Source organism: Acanthaster planci, linkage group LG07 (genome assembly GCF_054643075.1).
Source record: "Acanthaster planci isolate LZ-2023a linkage group LG07, COTS_SCS, whole genome shotgun sequence".
Classification (NCBI taxonomy): Eukaryota; Metazoa; Echinodermata; class Asteroidea; order Valvatida; family Acanthasteridae; genus Acanthaster; species Acanthaster planci.
Genome location: NC_141783.1, coordinates 11,883,153 through 11,908,815, shown reverse-complemented (window position 1 = coordinate 11,908,815; position 25,663 = coordinate 11,883,153). Strand labels below are relative to the sequence as shown.

At 41.0% G+C, this 25,663-nt stretch overlaps 1 protein-coding gene and 1 long non-coding RNA gene across 2 annotated transcripts; one reads left to right on the top strand and one right to left on the bottom strand.

Annotated features, from left to right (window-relative positions):
* Positions 1 to 510: 510 nt before the first annotated feature.
* On the top strand, positions 511 to 20,969 carry lig1 (DNA ligase 1). The gene is made up of 24 exons (XM_087138891.1): positions 511 to 849; positions 2,408 to 2,473; positions 2,669 to 2,858; positions 3,024 to 3,144; positions 3,329 to 3,465; positions 3,743 to 3,860; positions 4,314 to 4,466; positions 4,904 to 5,084; positions 5,753 to 5,851; positions 7,955 to 8,184; positions 8,728 to 8,792; positions 9,462 to 9,563; positions 9,830 to 9,906; positions 10,362 to 10,453; positions 10,590 to 10,680; positions 11,287 to 11,488; positions 12,094 to 12,207; positions 12,914 to 13,081; positions 15,548 to 15,692; positions 16,225 to 16,307; positions 16,512 to 16,664; positions 17,132 to 17,329; positions 18,229 to 18,321; positions 19,665 to 20,969. The coding sequence occupies exons 1-24, from the start codon at positions 659 to 661 to the stop codon at positions 19,752 to 19,754; spliced, it is 3,159 nt and encodes a 1,052-aa protein (XP_086995017.1). The 5' UTR covers positions 511 to 658; the 3' UTR covers positions 19,755 to 20,969.
* A 1,562-nt stretch (positions 20,970 to 22,531) lies between these two features.
* Positions 22,532 to 23,522, bottom strand: LOC147798641 (uncharacterized). The gene is made up of 3 exons (XR_015425859.1): positions 23,450 to 23,522; positions 22,947 to 22,993; positions 22,532 to 22,821 (listed from the first exon to the last, which is right to left on the bottom strand). It is a non-coding gene; the product is annotated as an uncharacterized LOC147798641 (long non-coding RNA).
* Positions 23,523 to 25,663: the final 2,141 nt, after the last annotated feature.

Sequence of the window (25,663 nt, the reverse complement as noted above, 5' to 3'; positions counted from 1 at the left end):
GAGGTTGGCCTCCGTTTTTTCACTGGAAATTCAAGATTATGACCAGAAGATCACTTTTTGTTCAATTTATTGGGGTTAGCCACGTGAATTTTTTTATTCGCCTTTCCCCGAATACCACGGACGTCATATAATTTGTTTTAAATAACGTCCCTGGGCTCCCAAATAGTAGTAAAACTATGCGCTCAGCTCTGAATGTAGCCGCCCGCCTATATCCAAAATAGGCCCCCAATTTTGGGCTTTTTGTGAAAGAAATATCCCGAACGGGAAACTACTAGTCCCAAATTCGGGATTTATAGAAATATTTCAATGATCCCTCCTGATTATGGCATGTCTTATTGTAAAACCCGTGGGATCACAAAATATTAAGGAGCTCGGGCGCAGAAATCGGATCGGTGTGTTGCAGTCACAGAGCTCAGTTGCAGTTTACCGTTACCAGTTCCATATCAAATGCGCACCACCAGGGGATGTTATAAAGTAGTCAGATGCCCTCGATGCAAATAGATCATTGCAGTTTTTTGCTATGCGCACAGGGAATCCGACACAAACACAATGGGTTACGCGCGAAAAACAGAATTTCCCGCGGATGGGTGTCAACATTGCATGTTTTTTGTTGAAGTACTACGGAGTAGTTAGTACTTGCAATACAATTTCTACTTGAATGAATGGTTTGCTACTCATCGGTGGTAGACGATTTTTGTACGAAGCTTGTAAGCGGCGACTTTTCGATAGATTTGAAGGGCTCCAGTCACATCTTGTGTTTCATTGCAGACAACGAAATCTGATCAAAACTGAAGCAAATTTGTTGCGGAGACCTTCCTTCCACTTAACCATGGCGCAGCGATCGATAATGTAAGAATATTACTCCAGTCTTCCTTGCTCTGTGCTTAGTAGTAATAATGAGAGACTTCATCTATCACGCACAATCACTCATAGGGGAAGAATACATAGGTCTATGTGCAGAAAGCCTATATCATGGGCATGATGATTGAGGAAGGAGTCATAATTGTAGGCCACAAATGATTCAAAATTCCTGTAGGCCGAAGTGAATTTGTAAGCTTAGTCAGTGTTAGTATTATTAACTTTAGTACTACGTAGCCCCAGGCCTAGGTTACTTCCGGAACTGTACTGGTTTATACAAACCTTACAATCTACAGATACTTACTAGCAACAAAAATAGTCATAAAAATAAGCCTTATCGCAAATACTGGGGTGATTTTGCACAATGGTAGAAAAGCATTGTGGGAAGGAAAAAATATTGCCCCTTTTTTGCAAAATCACCCATGCAGTATTTGCGATAAGGCTTATATTCGGTTTGCATGAAATTTCTATGCTGTTACACCAATGTTTCACCTATAATTTTTGAGGTCTCTCGAGATTTTGTATGGGATGGGGGGTCATTTACATTATACCATTTAAAATGGTGAAATTTATGCAAATTTTCTGTACCCACACCTGTGTCCATGACCGCTTGCCTAGCTCACCTGGTATGCCAGTCGTGTCAGTTGAAAGGCCATCGTTGCCAGCAGCTTCACCAATTACAACGTGGCTCCCATCTTTTTCTATTCAGTTTCCTTTCGGCCTCAAATGAAAGAAAAATTTCTGTTGGTTGAATGGTGTGCTGATGACGTTCACCAACTACAGCTTGTCTCTTATGTCATACGTCTCATGGACGGGACGTTCCATTGGACAACACATTACATGTACTGGAAACAGAGTAGTGGAAATGTGTTTGCTAAGAAAGGGTGTGCGGTGGCCTGAACATAACCAAAAATATGTTTGTGGGGGAAAAAATATCATTTTACCGAGGGCAAAGATGGGACTTTAATCAGCAGAGATTGTGAATTTTTGTGGGGGGAGGACTAAAATTTATCTCAATGTACATGTAGCTCTGGACGATCGAGGCCACGCCCCTTGTGCCACTGTAGGGGAGAATGGGACTTATAATGTGCTAACCAGAGCTGGTGTCAAAGATGGATGTGCACATGCATTTTAGTCAGTTGTTTTTCAGAAAGGATACCTCCCTCCCCCCAAAAGGGGAATCAAGCCTAACAAGTACCCCTAACGAGGTTAATTAGCCTTGTTTTCATGAGTAATACTTGCCAATGACATCTATTGTTGACATGCGTGACACCTGCTGCCTCAAAAATGGAGATTTCTCTCAACTGAAACTCACTAGTGAAAGTGCTTATGCCGTTGCATTGCCCTGATGCATTATGCTACAATTTGAAGATTTGTGTTGTAGTGTATGTGTGATGTGTGCATTATCCCTGTCATGCCTTTTGGCAGCTTAGGTATACTAGAATTGAAATGAAATTACCTTTTTTACACATTTTCATTACACATAATGGATAATGTTCATGTTGTATCCCTGTGTTTTCATACTGAAATTGGTTTTGGGCTCTCTCAGGTCATTTTTCAGTCCCAAGCGGCATATGGGAACAACAGACAAAGTGGCATCATCTGGAAACATACAGTGAGTTAAGAAGTTGTGCTTTCTGCCCACTTAACAAATACTTCAGAATATGATGCGTCCTACATAGTCGTAGCTAATTATGTAGGTCTCAAATTGAAAGTTGGAAACAATTGATCACTTTAAGAACCACTCATGTCAGCTTGTTTCCGGTGAAACATGGTGAGAAGTGTAAGTTTGTCCCGTTTTAAATGATAGGGATGATAGATCTCCACTGAAAGTAAAGAATAGTACAAACCAAGAGTCGCCAGTCGAGCAAACACGGAAGAAATTTCGGCGCATCCTTGATAGTGACGAAGAGGATAGCAATGAGAATGTGAGCAGGACCACACCCACCAAGACCGCACCCGTGGAGAGCCCACCCATGGAAGACACACCCAAGAGGAAGGTCAGTGAGGACGGTTTACTGCATTATTGGACCTTCCAGTTATCCAAAGCAGAGGCAGAGGATGAGGGTTCAAATCCAGTCAAATTTTCATTGATCATGAATTGCGGCTTGGTCAGTTTCCTCCTTGCTGTTTGTTTAACATCTTGATATCGTTTATGACCACAGGCTGCCACAGCTGACGAATTGGCCTCTGACCCCATCCCACCATCGCCCGTTACCCCATCTCAAGCACTGGAAACAGCTTCACCATCATCTACACCAGGCAGCATACCTCTCAGAAAGACTGGTAAGTGTCAGGTGGCTCGCCTGAAATCTTGATGTATTCCACCAGTGCATTGTCTGTAGCTTTTACTTCTAAACGAAAAAACCTCTTTGAACTCATGGTAACAGTCTATTATGTTTTTATAGACAACAATCAACAGGTTGTGGTGTTAGTCGTTTTCACACAGCTGTTACATTATTTTGAGCAGCACGGAAACATATGAGAAAGAGGAAAGCGGAGGAACAGAAGGGGGAGGAACAGGATATTGCCACACCCATCAAGGCAGAATCAGAATCTAAGAAGATCAAAACAGACAAGCTATTGACCCCAGAAACCACCTCGGAAGTAAGGAATGTTGTATTTTTTTATAGTTGAAATTTTTAGAAAAATGACACAAAATCCAAATGTGAATTGTGACTATTGTATTGGTAAAAAGTTGAACATGTTTTTGTTACATGTTGTTCAGTTGAAAAGTTGCTTCATTAACATTAATCTTAGGCAAAGTCTACTCTTGGCAGAGCCATACTTCGAGCTGCACATGGCACAAACCAAGTAATGATGAAATGCTTAAAATGAATAGGATTTAAATCAAGCTTAAACAGAGACGTTTCATATTGTGCAGGAAGCAACTAAAAGCACTACCGAGGTGGACTCGCCTGTGACAAAAGTCAAAGAAGAAATGATGGATGGCGTGGAGGAACCTCCAGAAGCAAAGGAGGATATGCAGGATGGCAAAAACGGTAAAATTGGACCTCCATTATTCAAATTTATTTTCTCCATCGTGCACATTTCACACACTTGTCATTGAAGTCACTCAGTTTATCAGAAGCTTTCATTTTGCACTTCTCTACAGGAACAAAACTAGTTTTTAAGTTTAGCTCCTTTTTCTCAGTATCAAGTCTCAGATAAATCTACTTTTATGTCAGTGTGAAGTTTCTCCACTACTTGACAATTGTGTTGTTGTCTTATCAGGTTCACTTCTTGATATGGTAAATAAGAACCATTTAATTTGCTGTCTTTTTTAAAAAGTAGTGTCGTGGAGTAATCATACACCTTTTCCTGATGGGTTCTTCAGCACGACGCACAAATTGGCATTCTTTGAAGAGCAAATCCTTGGATCTCCACTCACATTTCGTCAACACATTGTCTCATTTTTGTGCCGCAGTCACTTTGACTTTGGTCATTTCTTGCAGGAAAAGCCAAACCCAGAGATACTAAGAAGGAAAAGAAGTCCCCTAAAGCCAAGAATTCTGAAACTAGAGAAAAGAAAGCCGAGACCAAAAAGGCCAAAACGCCACCGAAGAAAGACTCCAAGCGGGAGGTGCTGAAACCGTCAATAAAAAATGGTACATATTGCTTGGCAGTCCAAGAGCATGCACACTGTCAGGATAAGGTGTTTTCATTGGTCAGTACAGGGTACAACTACAAAGTTAAAGTAAAACTAACGCAACCTTGGACAACGATACATGGTAATGTTTAGTTCCAGTGTTTCCCCAGACTTGTACTGAACTGTGCTTTTCCTTCCTCCTTAATAAGCCATTTTCATTCAGATTATTGACAAATCATTCTTTTTAATCTTCTGTAATGTAAAATTTTACAATTACAGGTTCCAGATATACGCCAAATTTATTTCCTTGATCCTGACTAAACCGTGATTGTATTTTACTAGAAACGCAAGCTCCAGATAATTCAAGTGTGTTTAAGTGACTTTCTGTCTATGGGAGGCAGCCTCGTACATCTTTTTCAATTCATTTTTAATTCCTGGCTTTTAAAAATTTCACAGAAAGCAAAGGAGCAGAAGAATCAAAGGCTTCAGGTAACAAGACAGAGAAAATGACGTCACCCAAAGTGAAAGAAGAAGTAGCGTCACCAGCTGGCAGCAAGACATCGAGTGTGACAGAGGAGGAAAGAGACAAAGTGGAGAAACCAAAGGATGGCAGGACTCCAGCCAAGAACGTATTTGGGTAAAGGACAGTTACTGTATACGCAAACCAGCCGCTTTTGTTGCAAGATAACCAAAGGTCTTCTGGGTGAACATCTCAGTAAACTCGTCATTTGTATTTTCAGCAGTGTTAGTTTTATCATTTCAGCCAGCATCATTAATACCTGTCACTCACACCCCTTTGATATTCACTGTCATCCTCACATTCCACCACTCTGATCATCTGTACCGGTAGGATTCCTGCCATCTTTATCACCATCATCATTTCACCATCTGTACCTGTGGGACCTCTGTCATCTTTATCACCATCATCATTTCACCATCTGTACCATTGGAACCTCTGTCATCTTTATCACCATCATCATTTCACCATCTGTACCATTGGGGCCTCTGTCGTCTTTATCACCATCATCATTTCACCATCTTTACCAGTTGAAACCGCTGTCATCTTTATCACTATCATCATTTCACCATCTGTACCAGTCGAACCTCTGTCATCTTTATCACCATCATTTTCATCCCGATCATTGTGATCACCATCACCAAAACAAATACGTAGAGATGCCAGTAAGAATCACGGTTGATGTTTCACCATTTCTGTCATTTATGAATTACTTACCATCATTCCCTGACATATGTACTATTTGTAATTACTAAAATAACTCCTCTGTTCCTGACACTTCTCACTAGAATGTTTTCCAAGGTGGCTGCGTCGGACAGTGTGGAGTACAACCCTGGAGCCCCCCGGTACCATCCAGTTAAAGATGCCTGCTGGAAGCAAGGAGAAAGGTATTTCAAAATTCTTTTGTGTGATAGGACATTTTCATCTGTCACTATTTCACAACAGAAGTGTAACTTGGCATCTGAAATACCAAACCAAATCATCTGGCAAGTCAAAATTCTAGAGTTTTGTCCCAGATAAATCTAATAGAATTTCACATGCCCACTTACTTGGACCACAACATGGTCTGACCACAAGTCCATGGAGGGTTCCAGTAAGTAAGAAAGCACTGCACCTACTCTTGTAAAAAACAACTTATAACCTCATCATTTCTTGTTATATAATCAGCTACCTGCATTCCTGTCCAAATCTCGTTGGGCCTCCTCCCCTCAGGGGCCCCTCCCAATGTTGGGTCTGATTGCCCGGTCTGTGCTCCAGCTTAAGATGACAACATTTAGGGTTCTGCCCAGGATGGTTTTAGTGCCGGCAGGACTATCTAAGCGGAGCACCACCATCGGTTGGCGCGGAGCATACCAGAAAATTTTTGAATCTAAAAGCCCCCAGATGGCCGGAAACAGCACTTTCTGGGTGTTTTCAGCTGTGTATACACAGCCTAGAACTAGGGATCTCATGTCTGAAATTTCTGAAATTTAATAAAAAAGTTGAAAATTTGTAATTTTGGTCAACTAGGATGAGGTGATAATTTTAGACGGGCAATTGAATTAGAAAAAAAAGAGTAGAAATAAATATTGATTTTATTCTGTAAATCCCTTAAATATTGAATTAATTTCTATCTCTATGATGCCCATAATTTTTCATTGCTATTCAAATCATTTTTCATTTTTTTGTGTGTGTTGAAAATAAGGCGAAACATGCAAAATCTTGGTGGAATATTTTCCTTATTTTCTTTGTACGAAAGTTCGTACAGTATGCATATGGGATAACGACATTCATAAATGTGTGCAGGGATTTTCTGAACAGTCATTTTAAAGTCTACATGAACATAATGTAGATTGGCCATTTGCTATTCTGACACATCTGGCCATGTTTCACGTGCATACTGAGCGCGTGTATCTTGCCATATGGAACTCGTTTACGGAAAAGGCAAAATCATGCTGTTACTTTTGAATAAAAATTTGCGGAGTTAATATTTTCACCGTGGGATAAACAACAATTAACGAATGCGGTGCGATCGTTGGTTTAAAAAACGATTGCAGTGATCGTTTTATGCAACATCGAGCAGAAAATGCATGCACCGAATGTTGCTAACCGTGGTCGGCGCGGCGAAAAACAGTCACGGTCGATTGTCAGTTTTGCAAGTACATGTAAAATTGTTTTTCTGCCAGATTTTTAAGTGTTTAAACGAAGTGTGAATGGGGTCATTTGCAATTTTGTCTTTCTGAAAGTTAAGCCAAATTTTCTTTTCAAGTTGTGGAACTGGGTAAAATGCGGAACTGGACAAACAACACTGTACATCATGGAGAGGGGGTTTTCCGATCTTCGCGCACTGAGAGCGTTGCATATGCAAGCCTATGTGTGGCCTTCCAACCAATGGAAAGATTCGTTACGCACTATGTACACGTGCATTGCGCGTAACAAAGCCTCCTATTGGTTCATGTTAATATTTGGTCCAGATATGTTGCATATGCACGTACGTGGGTGCGCAGACGATATGCATGGCAGTGCAAAGTGAAATTTACGAAGAAATTTTACGGTTTCTTCACGATCTTCATATCTTCACGATCGATCTCTCGACCAAGATGCTATTTTATTTGGGTTCTTATCGGGAATACGTGCCGGTCGGAAAAGTTGATTTGGCAGATTGTGGCGGTCGGCAATTCTGCGTGCCGGTTGGGCCCGACCGGCGCCGACCGGCAGCGGCAGATCCCTGAACATTGATCGGGGCAGTGGGGGGACCTCGGGAGGGTACAGCTATTGAGATGTTTCCCAACAATTTTGGCCAGGCTTGTATATAGTCATCTTGCATTCAACTTGGCATTTCTGGCTATCAAAAATAATAATTGTTCTTTGGTCATCCAGTTTCAAGTGTTTACCATTTTCACTGAGCTCGTTCTAAATGCAGTCTCACTGAAATGTAACTACCACAAACACAACATTCTGCAGTGGGTTTAGCATTGACAGCAAAGCCCTGTGTTTTCCTGCCTTTGCAGGGTTCCATACTTGGCCTTAGCCAAGACCTTTGACATTATAGAGGCCACCTCGGGCCGGTTGAAGACCATCGAAACCTTGACTGACTTTCTGACGTCTGTCTTGGTGCTGAGTCCCAAGGACATGGAGATGTGTGTGTACTTGTGCCTGAATAAGATTGCGCCGGCATACGAGGGAATAGAGCTTGGCATCGGAGAGACAATACTAATGAAAGCTATCGCGCAAAGCACAGGTAGGATGACACAGTTGTCTGAACAATTCTTTTTGCTGATGTGTCATTTAAAAATTTGGCATCACAACTCTTTCTAATCTCTTTGGATAAGTATTGAATGATTGGTTACGAATACAGAAACAACTGGCCTTTGTTTTTTGACAGCAGAAATGAGATCTTGCACCTGACCCTCGTATATCCTTCAAAATCCACTGGGAGGTTTTGGAGGTTTTTGCAGGGTTGAGGAATGTAGAGGTGAGGAGGGGGCCTGTGTTTTTTTGTCTGTTTTATCAGCCCCGAGTGAGTCCTTACGTAATGTTTTGCCACCCCTACTGAACTTTGAACTCCTGATCTTGAATGCAGTTGTAATGTTGTTGGCACAATGGGCGCTAAGTTATCAACTGCCATAGTTGCCGTCACACCACTTCCACAACTTCAGCAAGGTACCTTACATGGGGTATAATGCACCCTGGAAGTACCAAGAGTGTGGCATTGTTTCCGGCAGAGCATGGAGGCCTGCGGAAGTTTAGATTGTTAACTGAAAAATGTTTTGGTCTATTTCAGGGCGCACAGTGGAGAAAGTAAAAGCTGATGCTGCACAACAGGGTGACTTGGGACTCGTTGCACAGGTTTGTTCAAAATTCAAACAGGTGCTTTTTTATGAATTGATGGTTCAATTTTGGGGTTTATATTTGGTTTTGGGGGGGTGTCATTGAGCTTGTCGTCAGTGTTGTAATGAGCCATAGTGGTTATGAGCCTTACTGTTGGGGAAGGGTTCTGGACAACAGCTGTCAATTTATAGTTGTGCTGGAATTTTTTCGAGGTAGAGGAGGTTGACATTGTCCTACCTCATGTATATTCAGGATCGAGAGCTGAACTTTCACTTGTCCATCATCATATATCGATTGCTAATTTTGCTTTTAATGAGGCACGAGGATCCTGTTCATTATTCAAATAAGCACTAGTACAGCATTGTTGCCCAAGAACAGTTCATGGAACTGTTAACAGGAGAAGTATGTACATATGAACAGGGCCCTAGCTATTGTGTGTTATATTCACACCTGAATAGACGGTGGCAAATGTACACGCTGTCTTTGCCTTGATCCTGAAATGTTTAATACCACCCGAATATTGGTCGAAAGTTACATTTATGTCAGAATGTATCGAGTTTGAAATCCTAGGAGCAATCTTGCAGCTACACAGAAAAGTAACAAAATAATAGGAATTGAAGTTAGTTGTGATCAGGCGATAATTGACTCTGTCTGAATACTGGAAAACCAAATATTTGGAATCAACAGAGCAGCCGCAGCAACCAGCGTACGATGTTCACCCCAGCCAGGCTGACAGTGCTGAAGGTCTTCAATACATTGAAAGAAATAGCCACAATGTCAGGCAATGCTGTGAGTCCACTTGGCCCATTTAGAAAAATTAACAGATTCTTTTCTTTCTTGGTTTTACTGCATTTACTGCATGTATATGGTATCCACTGTATGCCAAATTGAATGTCGTGTCTTCATTTCATGTCTAAGTGCCTTGTATGGTGACAGCAGATTTGAAATTTGCACAGTTGTGTAAAAAGTGATGAATTTTCTTCAATAATACAATGAAGAGTTAAACATTTGAGTTTGCTAAGGAACTTATTTTACCACCAACTTTTTTGTTTCAGTCCATGTCTAGGAAGATTGAGAAGATTAAGAGTCTTCTAGTTGCCTGCAGGGATTGTGAGTCCAAGTACATCATCAGGTTAGAACGTTTCTCCAATTATAAATCCAAAGTTTTAACATTAAAGTGGTCACAACAGTCATGTTTTCTTTAGACCAGTGCTTTTACTCTGATGTCTATATATTTCAGGGGATTTAAACTTTAAGACAAAATCATATATGCTTTTTATAAACAGATATTTTATCAGTAGATGATTGACCAAGATTGTAAACTTGAAACTTTGAAGTTTTAGAGTAGCGATGTGGTTTGTGGTCCTAAACATCTGCTCTAGATTCCTAACACCCAGAGTGTGTGAAAAAATATTGAAATTGGAAAATTATGGACCATTAGGATGGAGTGTTTGGGTTTTGTTTCGTGGTACGTGCCGGTCTCTATCTCTCATCTGTCTTAATTTTCATGACATCTTTGAAGAAACTATGAAATCCTTGTAGAACCGCAGCACTATTTGATTAAAATTCTTGGCTCTTTACTGACAGATCTTTAGGTGGGAAACTACGCATCGGTCTTGCCGAACAGTCAGTTCTCGTTGCCATTGGTCATGCAGCCGTCATTGCTCCCCCTGGAATAGGTACAAAAATATATCGGATGCCTTTCATCTCTCTTAGGATAAGTTTAAAAGCGAAAGTTTAAGTTTTCTGTCTCGTTCTTTGTTTCATACTGAGATTATTTCAATTTTGCAAACCGTTTTCTTTAATTTGTATTAGCTGTGGATAGTGTTTTATCAAAGAGCAAAGTATCTGACGCTTTGAAGAAGAAGATGGACGATGCAGCACTGATCATCAAGACAACCTATTGGTAAGATACCTGTTACCATTGTAACTTGCCACTATGGTGCAGCAGTGAATCTCTTGCATTCTTATTACAATTTTGACATGCTGTGATCCTATGTGTAAACTTACGAATTTGTGTATGACAACCATGTCTGAGTAAATTTGTGTATAAACTCTAAATTTTTGTGGGATAGCTTGGCTTTAAACATGTCTTCATGTCATGAGGTCATGGCACGTCCTCACTCATTCACAGAATTTACTTATTTACTTCTTTGCTTTCTGAACTCTCCAGTTTGTCAGGGGACTGGTTGAATGTGTACCAGCCAAAGTGAGCTGTGCATTATGGGTTATCATGAGGCTGTTATTTCCAAAGATGTTTTAAGAGAGAAAGTTGTGCCAGCTCCAGATTTGGAAACAAAATGGCTGTTCATTATGTGTACCGTAGACAGTGCGGCTTTTTTATGCCAGTTTGTTTCCAACATTGAAGACTCTCATGTCGCAACTCTGTCAATGACTTATTATTACACTTGTTATTTTACACTTGATTGAAAAAATAAAGAAAGGAATTAATGTCACTTTGTCACACTGGGGCAGTAATTCCTGTGGTGTTCTATTTCCTGGAAACTTGCAGTGAACTTCCAAACTATGGGGCTATCATCCCGGCCTTGCTTGAGCACGGTTATGAAAACCTACCCGAGCACTGCAAGCTGACCCCTGGCATCCCCCTCAAGCCCATGCTGGCGCACCCCACCAAGGGGGTGTCGGAGGTCCTGAATCGCTTCCAAAATATGGCCTTCACCTGCGAGTACAAGTACGATGGGGAGAGGGCACAGGTGAGTCTACCTCACACTCCAAATATTCAGCTGGAAAGTTGAGTTGAGTTCTAGAAACCTGACTTGAGCTAGCTTTAGAGCTGAAAGTGCTGGTTAGCAACAGGATTTTAGTCAAATATTGAGTACACAGATGATGTGATGTGTCATTACATTGTAAACTATTTCTGATTGTCCCCAAAGTCATAAGCTCTTACTCAGGAAGTTTTTCTCACCGGTTCTTACTTAACATTGACGCTTAAAAAACAACAAATTTAATCTCATATGAAAAGGTTACGAATGTGCAAATTGTTTTGAGGTGTGAGCTGGTGGAAGCATTTTGCCTTTGTTGTTTTTTCTGACTGATTGAAGGTCTTGTATCCACTTTTTGTTCCCTTGCCAATCCTAGTATCTTTTCTCGTCAGTACCATTATTTTGTCTATTGTTTCATAATAATATTACTATTAGTTTCATCTGTATGTGGTTTGCTTTGTTAATGCTTTGTTTCTTTCCTAACAGATTCATTATCATTTAACCTGACACCACCTGAGTGCGTGAAAAATGAAATTAGAATTCAGATGTTTCTGCCCTTTTAGGGTTAATATTTTTTGTATCTGTTTTGTTTGAAGATCCACCTTCTTGGCAACAGGAAGATACACATCTACAGTCGAAATCAGGAGAATAACACCTCTAAATACCCGGATATTATCAAGCGCTTGCCCAGTGCCTATGATCCCGAAAAGGTAAATTTGAATGGATAATAGAGAAAAATTTGAAATCCACAGACTGGTGATTAAAACCTGACATCACAACATCCAGTAAGAATTTGTCGTCATTTTCGCTCCAGATGCTTTGGCCAATTTGAGTTTGGAGTTTGGCAAATGTAGAATTCACCCTTCTACCCTCAAAAAGCAGGCATGCAACTTTTTCTTGGATCAGCTGATTTCCTCATGTTTCACTTCACACTCATGCCAGTGAAAATTGAAAAACACCATAAAGAATATTGTGAAGATTGTATTTTCCTTATTTTTTGTCAAAATCTGTAAGTTCATGCCTGCAAAAAGGCACTTGGGTAATTCCAGAAATTAGGGGTCCAAAAGTGTGAAATTTTTGTATCATTGTTAGATCTGACCTTTGTTATTTGACATGGAAATATCACCGGAATTTATTTCAAACTGTTACTGTTTGTTTGGCAGGTAATGTGCATTAATTCATCACTCTTGGAAATTAGAAAATGTGTTCTGAATTTACAAAATCACATGTCAGATGTGACAGGGATGCGAAAAAAATCTTAATCCCCTAATTTCTGGAATTACCCACATAAAAATAATTGTCATGTTTTCTAAAAAGTGGTAAACAAATGTTTTGTGTTAAGTTTCAACTTCATGCTTCTAAGAGCCTTTAATTCTTAGGTTGATTTCAGCTGTTGGCTCCATGATTGATGTTTAGGTGAAGACTTGTGTTCTGGATGCAGAAGCCGTGGCATGGGATCGTGAGAATCAGCAGATCCTGCCGTTCCAAGTCTTGAGTACCAGAAAGCGAAAGGATGCAGCGGAAGCAGAGATCAAGGTCCAGGTCTGCCTCTTCGTCTTTGATCTGCTCTTTCTCAATGAGGAGGTAGGTAAGCCTGACGCACTGGTTTGGTTGGCAGGCCGGTTGATGCGTGGCATATTAGCTGCAGGGTTACCAATATCTTGGAAAATCCTGTAAAGTCATGGAAATGAAGATTATGCAAGGGCTATTTGTGATGTGCCACATTTAATGTGACAACAGAACGATAAATTTACAAGCTATCCTTGTTAGTCTGTAGTATTTGCTACGGCAGTCAGCCAGTTTGTAATATGAAACAACTTTCCACTGCAAAATGATGGTGTCATATATTCCTCCTGGAAAATCTAGGTTGGATTTTGGTTTTCTGGCATGTCAGTTGGTGCAGTAGTCAGGCTGGCTTGTGGCAGACTGGATATATGGGACAACATTTCATATGATGCACAGTATGTGACAAAGGAGGACCCCCCTCTTTTGTGTTATAATCTTTAGACTTCTTTCAGATTTTCAAGAGGGGCGCAGTAGGTACAACAGCCTTAGGTTATATAACTTATGCGTCACATCGGTGGTGCCCCCCTTTGTCACATATCTTGCTGTTACTTGCTGGGTATCCAACATACGGACTGTTTGCTAACTGATGGTTGCCTGGGCGTGCTATCTAGCAGTGCCTTTTACAGATTGTAAGAAGGTGAGGTAGTATGCTTGGTCTCATAACATCTGGTTGGTTGGCTGACTGGCTGGGTTCCCTGCCAGGCCTACTGGCGCAGATCACAAAAGACTTGGTGGCTGGCTTATTGTTAGCTGGTGACTTAGCCAGCTAGCTGGCTGCCAATTTTGCTTTCAAGACCTACTGCCTTGTCAGTTTTGCAGTAGATAAATATGGCTGATTGACCTACCTCTAGGCTTAATGAAAGCCATATTAGCTCTCTTGTTTTTTCCTTGTTTGAATGGCTAGCTTCCTGATAAACTGGCTGTTCTTTCTTTCCCCGTTTCACGAAGGGCTTACTCGTCCATTATCTTTGGCATCTGAGATCTCAACATTCTCTGCATAAGTCATTGGCTCAAAGGCCAAGATTTCTCATTCATAAATTTTGATTTCTTTTATTGGCCGTGCAGGACAAAGTAGACCGAATAGAATTAAAACAAAAAGTCCAATTCATTTAACCTTGTCGAAAGAAGAGGGGCCGAAAGAGAGGTTGCACATGATTGAGATGTTTTTGCATTTTGTTCTAAAGTTAAAGACCTTCCAGATTTTCATTGATGAATTTCTTCTGTTATTTTGTCTAGTGAGAAACAGTGTCTTAATGCATGCTACATTTCTTCATCTAGCCCAGCGTTTTTTTTCCAGCAAATTATTTAAAAGGACTCAGTTGATAGACACACCTGTCTTGATGTTTCATTTCACTGAAGTACCGTTTCCATTCATTACATGTTCCTTGTATTAAGCACATATAATGTACTTGAATGATTAAGTTGGAGTTGCCATGTCTGCAGAGGCAGCCCTATTTCTTCATTTAACCCCTTAACACTGACAGACGGCTATAGCCATAGCCATAGCCGTGGCTTTGTGTTAGGATTAGCGCATACAACACATACATTCTATTCATCATGCACCTGCAGTTTCAATGTGGACCTGCTGCTGGACAGAGCTTTGCATATTGGGCATACCACAGCCCAGCAGTCACGGTCAAAAGAATCCTGGTGTCAAGGGGTTAAGTTTTATTTTTGGACACGTAGATTTGTAATTTACACATCAAGGGAAAAAACAGCTTTTTTCTTGAAATAGATATTTGAAGAATATCTGATAGTGCTTTGTATTTACTGCTTACAGGTTTCTGATAATTCTTGCAAAAAGAAAAATGAAAGCCCTGGCCGCTTATTAGTTTCATTCTTGTGTATTTTCTGTAGAGTAATTTGTTCCCTTGAATTTGAACACTCAAGTTTTAAAGGTACAGTCCATCATTTGTTGTTTGTTTATTATGTTCTTTTTAGCCAATAAATTGCTCAAAATCTAAATAATGTTGCCTGAGAACAAATCTGATGAAGTTTCAGCTCAGTGAATACTGTATATTCCGAGAAAAACAATATTCTAGGATTTTTATTTTGATCAAAGTTGTTGAGTCATGGTTTGAACTTTGCCTGCATTCAGTGTCTGGGACACGTTCTGGTGTTCAGTCAAATGCTGCTACATGATGCTGCGCACTGAACAGATGCATTATAGTAACCGCGCATGTGTGTGTGCCCTGCCAGTACTTGCACGCACTTCTTATGGCAATTTTCAAATGGTGTGTCTGTAGACTCGTCACTTGGGAATGGCCTTCTTTCATTGCATTCTTCAAAATGGCAGCTTGCCAGGAGGAATAATGTCAGAGGGAGTTTATCCAATAATCATCTCTGAACCAAGTATGCCCTTCAGCAATAATTTTGGCGGTTACTTTTTGGATAACTACAACTGATCGGCTGTACCTCTAACAAATGGGACTTAATCACACTTAGCAGATATTACACTGATTAATGCCTTGTCTTTCATCCCAGTCTCTTGTGACAAAGACACTTCGCAAGAGGCGGGAGCTACTCAACTCTCACTTCACCCCAGTTGAGGGAGAGTTCATGTTTGCCAAGTCCATGGTTTCCACGGATACAGAAGACATTGCTTCCTTCCTTGATGAGTCCATCAAAGGTATGGCCCAGAGAGTTGTATATATAACCTAAACAGCTTTGGTTTGTTTCTGACCTTTGACCCTTTACCTACAGTCAGTTTAGCTTGCTCTGATGACCCTTTCACCTTCAGCCCAACTATCAAGTTGGATGTGAACCCCTCCCCCATTTCATTGCAATGGAATATTTTTATGTGGTTGCATTCATAAGCCAGAGAGTTTTCAATAAGGTTATTCTGCTTTTTGTCCGATGCATTTGACAGTTATAAACATTGGTGAAGAACTTTTCGGCATCCTCCATGTCCCACCTCTGTGGGTCTGGAACTTTCAAGGGCTGTCAAGTTTGTGTGATCAAATCCTCCAAAACCAAGGAGAGCAGGGTTCCCACATCATGAAAATCCTAGAGAATCCCAGGAAACAAGTTGTCCTGGAAAGTCATTGAAAAGGCACGAAAAAATGGGTGCCATTAGTGTGGCTTCAAAAATAAATTGATCTTCGGGACTGTTATAGCGTGTTGTTTGTAATGACAGGCTCTTTTTGTATTCGGATTCTAAGGAAACTGCGAAGGATTGATGGTGAAAACATTGGACGAGGATGCTACCTATGAAATTGCTCGCCGCTCACACAACTGGTTGAAAGTAAGTGACATTTCTTGCGTGTTTTGCTCCTGAGGTTTGCTGTCATGTATAATATTAAAAATAAATATGCATTCTTTTATTAAATGATGCAATAAAGTTGTAAATATAATCAGTAGCAGTATACCTGTTTTGTTGAAAATAACTTACGACTGCCAACGTTAATTTTTATGTAAATGTTTTAACCTCAACTTTGTCATTTTGCAGTTAAAGAAGGACTACCTAGAAGGTGTTGGGGACACTCTCGACCTTGTTGTCATCGGTGGCTACCATGGGCGGGGCAAAAGGGCGGGAACATATGGGGGCTTCCTGTTGGCCTGTTACGACGATGAGAATGAAGAGTTCCAGACAATCTGTAAGGTGAGAAGTGGGCAAACAGCTCTAAATACTGGAATAGTCATGGGCTGGTGGAGAAATTTGGAGGGTTGTGGCGCCGCAGCTGAACATTCAGTTCCATTCAAGAACTCAGTTTTAAAGTCTGCTGGTTCATATTAAGCCTTTGGACTGTGTCTTTAGTCATTCAAGTAGCTGGAGCCCCCCCCCTGAATTAAACTGTTGCCTGTCAAATGCAATTTATTTCATCAGTAGTTTTTTAATGACTTCTGTTTTTACCATGTCTGGCTATATGGCCAAATTTAAGTTCTGCATTCTAAAGAAATTTTTGGAGCTTCTTGTTTTACTGTAAGCGTGGCAGAACTCCTCTTTAGTGATTTCATGGCTCATCTTGCACTGACCACCATTGTCCATTTCTGTGCCTTCCCCCAATGCTTCACTCTTCTCAAGCTGCCTCTTGTTAACTGCGTTCTTCTTATGCCGCCTCCTTGCAGATTGGCACTGGTCTCAAAGACGAGGAGTTGGACACCCACAGCAAGTTCTTCAAGGCCCATGTCATAGACAAGCCCCGCCCGTACTACCGTCACGACACAAGCCACACCCCAGACCACTGGTTTGATGCTGTTCAGGTGTGGGAGGTCAAAGCGGCTGATCTCTCCGTCTCTCCAACTCACCGGGCAGCCATCGGCATTGTAAGTCATCTCCACAAAAATATCATTGAGAGCCATTATGAAAGACTGATGATAATCTTACATGACGCAGCATGTTTATTTCTTGTCTTGATCCTCTTAAAGCTGCTCATGCCGTCTTTCAAATCTTAGTTCTACATCTACTTCAACTTCAAACGTGTTTCTTAAGTCTGAGCAGTCTTTTCAAGAGGATTGTCTCAAATGTTAGCTTTTTTCTGAGGAGGAAACGGCTATTTAAGCCCTTGAAACTTTTGATTTTTCAGAAGTGATTTTGTGTCGTTCATCTGGTAAGTTTAAAGTGCTCACCTGGACGTTAAATCAAATTCATTTTAACATATCAATATTTACATGAGATTTTGATTTTATCACAAAGAAATTGCAGCACTCTGTATGAATTCCCTTTCATGACTCATTGCAGCCAACAAGCTATATATGGAACATTAAAATCACATGGTTTAGAAAATTGCTGTGGCATGAAATGCTTAAGCCCAAAATTAAAGGAGACGGAAAATTGTAAAACTGTGCTTGGTTTTAATGATTCACCTGCGCCGTGTCTCTCCTGAATCAATTCTTGAATCTGTACAGTGAACAGTAGATGCTACTACACAGAGTATGCATATCTTATTTTCGTTGGAATGTGCATAAATGTAGAACCAGTGCATAGGCGCTGGTTGGATTAGGGCAGTGGAACTTATTAAGTGCTTGTAACATTTGTCTCTCTGTCACTATTGAGGGCATGCCTTCATCTTGCTGGGAATTTTTCCACATCATCTATCTGGCATTATGTAATGTAGTCCAGTGCTTATCTCTTGGAACAGATCAGTGCATGGGGCCCCATTTTGAGCAATTTGTAAAATCTGTAAAATTCTTTTACTAGTTATTCTTCTTCTCTTGCCCTCTAGGTCGACCCTGAGAAAGGTATCTCCCTGCGATTTCCTCGCTTCCTGCGAGTGCGAGATGACAAGAAGCCAGAAGAAGCCACCAACAGTTCACAGGTGAGAGGGTCGGGGGTCAGAAACAAGATGTATTGGGAGAGTTTGTTGAATTTCTCATGCTAGTCTGTAACTTGCTTGCCCGTAGCTGTCATACAGCTTTCAAAAAGGGTACCAGATGAGCTTGAATACTGGTGCAGAAAAACACTTTGGCGGTTGTTTTTGTTTGGAGGTTGTTTGTGTTTTTGTTTAGGGACAGAGGGGAAGGGGCCAACATACGAAGGACATCATAACCACTTCCTGCTGGATGGAATTTGTATATGCGGGACGAGTTCCTGGACGATCTTCAAGATTTTCTGTTTTTAAAGTTCTTCAATAATTCATAACTTCATTCACTGGACGTTTACACCCACACGAATGACTGTCTGGTGGCTACCCTAATCTGACAGGCAACCTCCATTGATACCCAAGTATTGGAACCAGGCCTGCCACCCAGTAAAGAGAGCCCAGATTGTGCATTGTTGCATAATTTCCTCTGTTCCTGAAATTGGCGCAGTGTGTTGCTGAATGGCAGTAGTGTCTTTTCAAATGAGGCCAGATTAGCGTGCAGCGGAGTGCTGGAGCACATTGTGTCCCTGCTGATAATCCGCTGGATCTGAATGCTTGCATGCTATGCAAGTCCTCTATCTGCAGGGGCCAGGTTTTTGTGGGTGGGGGGCAGGGGCCAAAAATATAGAAACTTTTTTTGTGTAACCTTTTATGGACATTCTGAGGGATTGGGCTACATTCAGGGGCTTTTTTACATGTTTTTTTGAGGGAAGGGAAGTGAAAATAACCAAAAACTTTGCCTGCCATTATTTATTCAAAAAGAAAAAATGGCTCCTTTTATTGGGGGAGGGCATGGCTCTCGGCTCCTCCCCTGGGTCCACCCTTGGTGGCAGTCTAATGCCAGTCCATGCCAGGAAAATTGAATAATACAGTGTAGTATTATGCACGGAAGGGGGGGGGCTTGAATCCATAGACTTTGATTGGTCTAACACCTCTGAGAGTTAGATCTGGATCCAGAGGAGGGGGCCATTGGGAGGTTACAAAACCCTGCTTATTGCCAAGTTTTTTCTAGCGGCCTACATCTAAAGATTTCAGGCCCCCTGAAAAGTGTAAGCCCTGCAGGGATCTTACTCGCAGATTCGGTTTAGGACAAAACCAGATCAATCTACTTCAATGACAGCGATAAATACACTAAATATTTTGACAACCCCCCTGCAGGCGGACAGACAACCCCCCCCGTACACTGAACTTCAGAATGCATTTGTGTGGAAAAGGGTTGGTCCATGTGGTTTCTTTTATGAATCCACAGATATGACTCTGCTTATCTGGTTTGATTCAATTTACTTTGCTTCTTCCAGGTTGCAAGTCTCTACAACAACCAAGATCAGATTAAGAACCAGAAGGCAACAGGTGTTCTCAAACCTAAGGCCAGCGAAGACTTCTATTGAAAGGAGAATAAAAGAGAAAAGTGTCTGAAATAGTCAGGCGGCGGGTCGCAAAAGTTCATTTAGTACTCAACAAAAAGAACCTGCACCAATTAAACTCATCAATTTTGGGCTTTTCAGATTTTGGAACAAAATATGTTAAACTATGTATTGCAAATGTTGCCCTTTGTCTGTTTTATAGGGAGTTTATTTTATTGTCATAATAATCGGTTTTGTTCATCCTAAGACGCGGGTTGTCTAAAATTGGTGTCAGATAGCAATTATCCTGTCGACTCAATTTCTCGGGCAATAAATGCTTTGCTTACATTGTGTTTTTGGTCATCCATACACAAAATGTGTGTAATATCTTTATTAATGCCTTTTTTTACCAGCAGATGTTTCAAAAATAATACCTAATGCTGAATCCGAATCTGTTGTCTAGAGCTAGGTCTAAGTCTTCACTCCATTTGAAATACGGAGAGACATTCAGACAGTAGACCTAGCCGTAGCTCTGGTAGCCCGTTTCGGACACAGCCTTACCTTACGTTCCCATTAAATATCTGTCCCCACAATATCTATTGGCAAGTTCGATCGCTGACAAACGGTCAACCCAAAGTCGACTTTGCCGGGTAACCTACGCGTGAAATATATACAGGGCACCAGGCAGAATCGACTGGTGGTTCATAAATTGTCCCTGATCAAACTTACCATATGTTTCAGTACCTGCGTAATTCCCCACAACTACCGTACAAATGGGCCTAAAAGTTTAGAGCATGTACACTTGATTGCTGGAGGAATCAAGTTTGAATCGAGCTTTAGCATGAAGGGCCCTTTTTTATTGATATGTAAATTTTGTGTACATACTGTGAAAGTGTGAGAAATGTCCGGCTTTTCAGATAAACTGTGGCACTCAAAATGTATTCAAGTCAAATCTGATTTCAGAGTTGTCTTCGGTTATAGCCGAATGAGAAAGATTTAATTCTGATAGCTGTTTTTCTGTCTTTTTTTCAGTAGTTTTGTTGAAACATCATACTGGTAAATTTCAGTCCAGTTGGGATAGGACGAACAATGGCAGAACTGACAATAGAAAAATCTTCAAATGAATTACTTCATCTTTCCTTCTTTCATCAGAAGAGGAAAACACTTCGTTATCCCCGTGATTTTAATGAGATATCAGATGTCTTGAGAGCAAAATTGTCTGTTGGAGAATAAAATTAATAGTATTATGTGTGCACTGAAGTTTGTGTTTTTTGTCTAATTGGTCGAGTTTTTACACCACTGTAACCAGAACCACATTTGAGCCTAGGCGTTAAATTCGTAACTTCTGTTGTGCACCAAACATTTTTGTCGTGTTTTGGATCGAACGGGAACCCAAACAGGAACCTTAACAAGGAACAAAATACTCCTAATCATTGTTCTTGATACAAAAAAGTTATTTGTCAGACCTCAAGTTGTGCAACTTGGACTGCAGGTTGAATTTTTCGAGAATCTAACAAAACTGAAAGCAAATATTAATCTCCGATTAAGATCCGCATTTGCTGGTTACAAAACATTATAGAGTAATACAGCTTTTTGCCTATCTTCCAGATTCATAGAGTGTATGATATGATTTTGATAACAATAAAAAACACGAGCAATTCATTACGACAGGAAATACATTATTTCTGAGAATTCTAATTATGTTGAAAAAGCACAGTTATCAAGAAACTGTCTACCTTTTCCGGGGGGGGCGTTCTGACGCTGTTAATTATTTGGTATTTTTTACTCTAATGGTGAAATTTATCAATTGCAACGAGTATTCCAGGCGGACGTGAGGACTGTAGAAGCCTTTAAAGCAAGATCAACCTACGCAGGATCGTGACGGTGATGCTTGAAATATTATCCTTTAGAATCCTTAAGGTAGTAAGGAAACACATTTGGTGATGACAGACGATGTAAAACCAGATGGTTGTCCTCGTTGGACACAAACGACGAGTCTGACGTAGTACTCGGCCTTGCCGCATCAGTTTGGAAAGTTCTGAGAATTATTTTTGGGCTTCCTGTTTTGTTTGGTCAACTAAACCTCCAAACAGCAATACAAAACGCTAAAATTTCACGAGTGTGCTCTTGGGCGTGATATATTCGATTTGACTTACGGTTAACTGTTCTCAGCTCTGCGCGATTTCGTTGACCGGACATGACTACGCAGCATCTGTTTATTTATGCAATTGGCGCCGGTCCGGGCTTAAGCTGATGATTGAGAAAATTGCTAACAGACACACCAGTAATTTATTAGTGCCACTGCCTAAAACAAGAATAATCTAGACAAATAACCAAGCAAAAACCACCTGCTTCTTCGCGGTTGCTAAGCACTTGTAATGTGTTACCGTGATTAAATGTTCTATTTATATGCAACTGGATGTGGCACTGAAATCCATATATCGGTTGTTGTTACTGTTACAATAGGCCTAATCACAGCTATTTTGGAAATTGCGAGTACGCTGGAGGAAGAAGCAGCGGCAACTGAAGGGATACATTGCTCTTGTCTCGATAAGCACGCTACACGAGTGGTATCCAGTTTGGAAGTGCAATCTTCGGAGTTTTCCAGGCCCGAGAGCAAACTTTAGGCGCATGCTGCCAACCACCAGTATACAGTCTCTCCAGGATGCGGGCTACTGAATGCAACGGGGGACACTACACGAATAGTTTGTACCGCTTTTTCACCTCAAACTATTCAGTTTACCCCAGCCAAAGAAAGGCAAGGCAACTCCAATCTTATGACGACTGGGTAATGCCAGAAAGGGATCATGACTTGTGATTCATTTTGTGATCAATGTCAACAAAATGAAATGGTTTAATGTTGGGTGCTGCCTTTATAAAATGTGATTTTCTCTAAACACCGTAGAACGTATATGCGTCGCAGGCTCTGTCCTTAATTGGAAAAAGTCATCAAGCCTGCTTGCGAGTAAGACACGAACATATTATTGTATATTGTCGTCCCCCTGCCCATAGGCCTATATGTGGCATCCAACAGCTAGACGTCTACCGGTATATGCCGCATTGGGCCTACTTGACAGTGCAGCTCGTCGGGGTTGGTTGGAAGACACTCATCCTGTGCGTTTGTAAAGAGCAAATATTAAAATTCAAATGATATTCCGTTTGTCTGACTGAATCGCCAAATAAAACTCAGTTCCAAACATTATATCCCACCAACGAAAAATGAAAAAGTTCAGTCACCCACACTGAAGCTTATTTCCTTGCATTCGGGGGACACGGGGCGCTCCCTGGGGAAATGACAAAAAGAGGATAGGAGATGAAATCAACAATGTGCTTGAAAATACCTCTGAATATCCCCTTCCTCTAGTGATAGTTTGTCGGTTTGCTGCTGATAAGTGCTCCCCCCCCCAGCCCTGGAAAAAATCCTGGTCACACCCATGGCTTGAATGTTTCTCCGTCGGCATCTGACCACAAGGACTAGTTAGGAACAAAAAAGTCGAAAGGGGCCATTCGACAAACAGTCGATATTTCTCTTTTTATAAATGTTATCGTGTTAAATTCATCGGGTTCAGTGGACGAACAATGTTGAATACATCAAAGTAGGCCTATAGCGTCAGACATTCAGGCTTATCCGTCCGAATGTGACCCCCGCTTTGACGTTAAAAAACAACAACAACAACAACAACAACAACAACAAAAATACTGAGAAAAACAATATTCTCATAGAGATTAGTGGTACTCACCGCACAGGCGAGTATTTGGGCGTTTGACCCGGAGTACGCTGAGTACGCTTAACTATTTATTCCGGCATATTTATTGCGCACGCACAGAACGCGTGAGAGAACACGCCTGTGACCACCTGTCTTTCTTTTCGCCGATTGGGGGTGCACTTCAGCTCGGGGGATACAAAGGACTCGGTTTCATTCAGCGTTTTTTCCCCATTTTCCTTCTTGTTTCATCACTTTAGTGTACTGTAAGTCTTGGGGAGGGATCGAGGTTGAAGAATCCTCGTCGACAGGTTCTCAAAAGAATGAAATAAACAGCAGGCAAGTCATTTTTGTTAATGTATATATATCAATACGTTTCATGAAATCGTATCTAGACCATGCAAAAGACTCGTATTTTAAATTCACGAAGCTATGATTACACTTGGCATCTCTCCGACGCAAAGTATAAATTAATGAAGCCAGTTCGAGTATGTTATTGTGTTGGCTGTAATGTGTATTACTGGTAATGACGAATGAACAACTGGGCGAAGTGCAGAGTCAGTGTATAATCAAAGCAACAGGACTTTACAGAAGGTACCACACCCAAATTTTAAAAGAAATTTAACACATAAAAAGAGTGAATCGCCGCTTTCCCCTCCCCCGATTAAATCAAACAGACAAGCCTAACCTGAGCACGCCCACTAAATCCGGTATGTCGTTATTGAGAAGAGAAAAACTATTTTATTTATTTTTTAACACTCACAACCTGGCTCCAGATTGAGGCTTGAAGTTCTGTGCCATTAGATAAAGGAGTCGAAATTGGGATCACCGATTTCTTTGTTCGCCACAGGAGGTTTGTCACCCGAATGATCTTCACGTGCGGATTGAAAGTCCGAATTCAAAAAACGACCTCGTGATTCGAAGTTGCTGTTAGGAATTTGGTAGTTTTTTGTTGTTCCTTTGAAGGAAATTGTATCACAATAAAGAAAGTTATTTTGTGCCGATTTGGGCTTGTGTCGGCGTCTGGTATTTAAAGGAAATTATCACTCAAATAAAAGTGAATATTATCTTTCAAACCTCGTCTTTTCCTTTTTTTGTTTTGAAGCAAAAATAAATCGAAATATCCTGTGACAGTCTCTTGAAGTGAAATCCTCAGTTTCATTTCATTTTCTTCATAAATAATTATTCTCTTCAACATTGTCGTATACGATGACTAATCGGCTAAGGTGCATTAAAAAGGTCAGCCGTAAGCAGAGAAGTTGTTGACAAGTACCGAAGAGCCAATTTGCTTTGAGTCTTGGAGAGCCCGGGCCGATTCGGCGAACCCGTAGGTGTGCAGCCCGGACGGACGGGGTCCCGACCAGCAATACGCCGATCAAGTAGATTATCGGCACAATGGGGAATGCACGATCTCATTCTGAAAGCGGCACCGCTGTTATTGACTCGTCGCGTTGTTTTGAAGGCGCTGCCGCCCCCTCACTTCTCCTCTCCGCCCACATGTTGTCGCTGGCAAAGAACAGGGAGCGAACCCCAACGAAGTGTACGATCCCGCTGTATGGAGAAAGCTGTTTTATGAGATTATTGATGGCCCTTTTTAAAAGGCAGGCTGGATGCACTGAAAATTGCCTGCTGTATTTCTGGAGAAGCGATCATAACGCCTCCAGCTTTGAGTGCCTTAATCAAGAGGCAATCTCACGTGTTGACATTTTCGCTTTATGAGGGGGAGTGCAAGGGTTCTTCGTAAAATAACTCGTATAGGGCTACCCATCTTCACCCATGAGAGAGTGTGATGAATAATGAATTAACAAATTTACATAAGCCATCCAAAATTGTATGTATATAGCACGATGGGTAATGGAGAGTTAGATTTACGGCCTCCCTTCCAATCATGCAGTCTCATGCATTTGAACTGGTTCAGTCACGCCCCGAGATATTTCTCGCCACCCCTGGATTTATGACCAAAAAAATCTACCGCCATGATCAGCCTCCTGAAATTTGTCCTCGCCAAAATTAAAAAAAAAACAACAACAACTTCTGGTAGGGCCTAAAGATCAAATTACCAAAAATATCAGAAGCTTCACTCATGGTCCTAACATCCTTGCTTTTATTTCGTGGTGTTGTTTTCCTCGGGTTTTACTACTATTGTTAAATAAATAAATATTTGATAAATAAATATAAAAAAAGGAGAAAAAAACCGTGGGAGGGGGGAGTTGCCCCCTGCCAGATACACCACTGACTGTTTGAGTTTTT

Bases quoted from the DNA above. Each gene is read 5' to 3' on its own strand.
- lig1 (XM_087138891.1), top strand. From the start codon at position 659: ATGAATGGTTTGCTACTCATCGGTGGTAGACGATTTTTGTACGAAGCT. The intron at 10,454-10,589 runs GTACAAAAATAT...AATTTGTATTAG, and splicing joins CATTGCTCCCCCTGGAATAG to CTGTGGATAGTGTTTTATCA. The intron at 12,208-12,913 runs GTAAATTTGAAT...ATTGATGTTTAG, and splicing joins GTGCCTATGATCCCGAAAAG to GTGAAGACTTGTGTTCTGGA.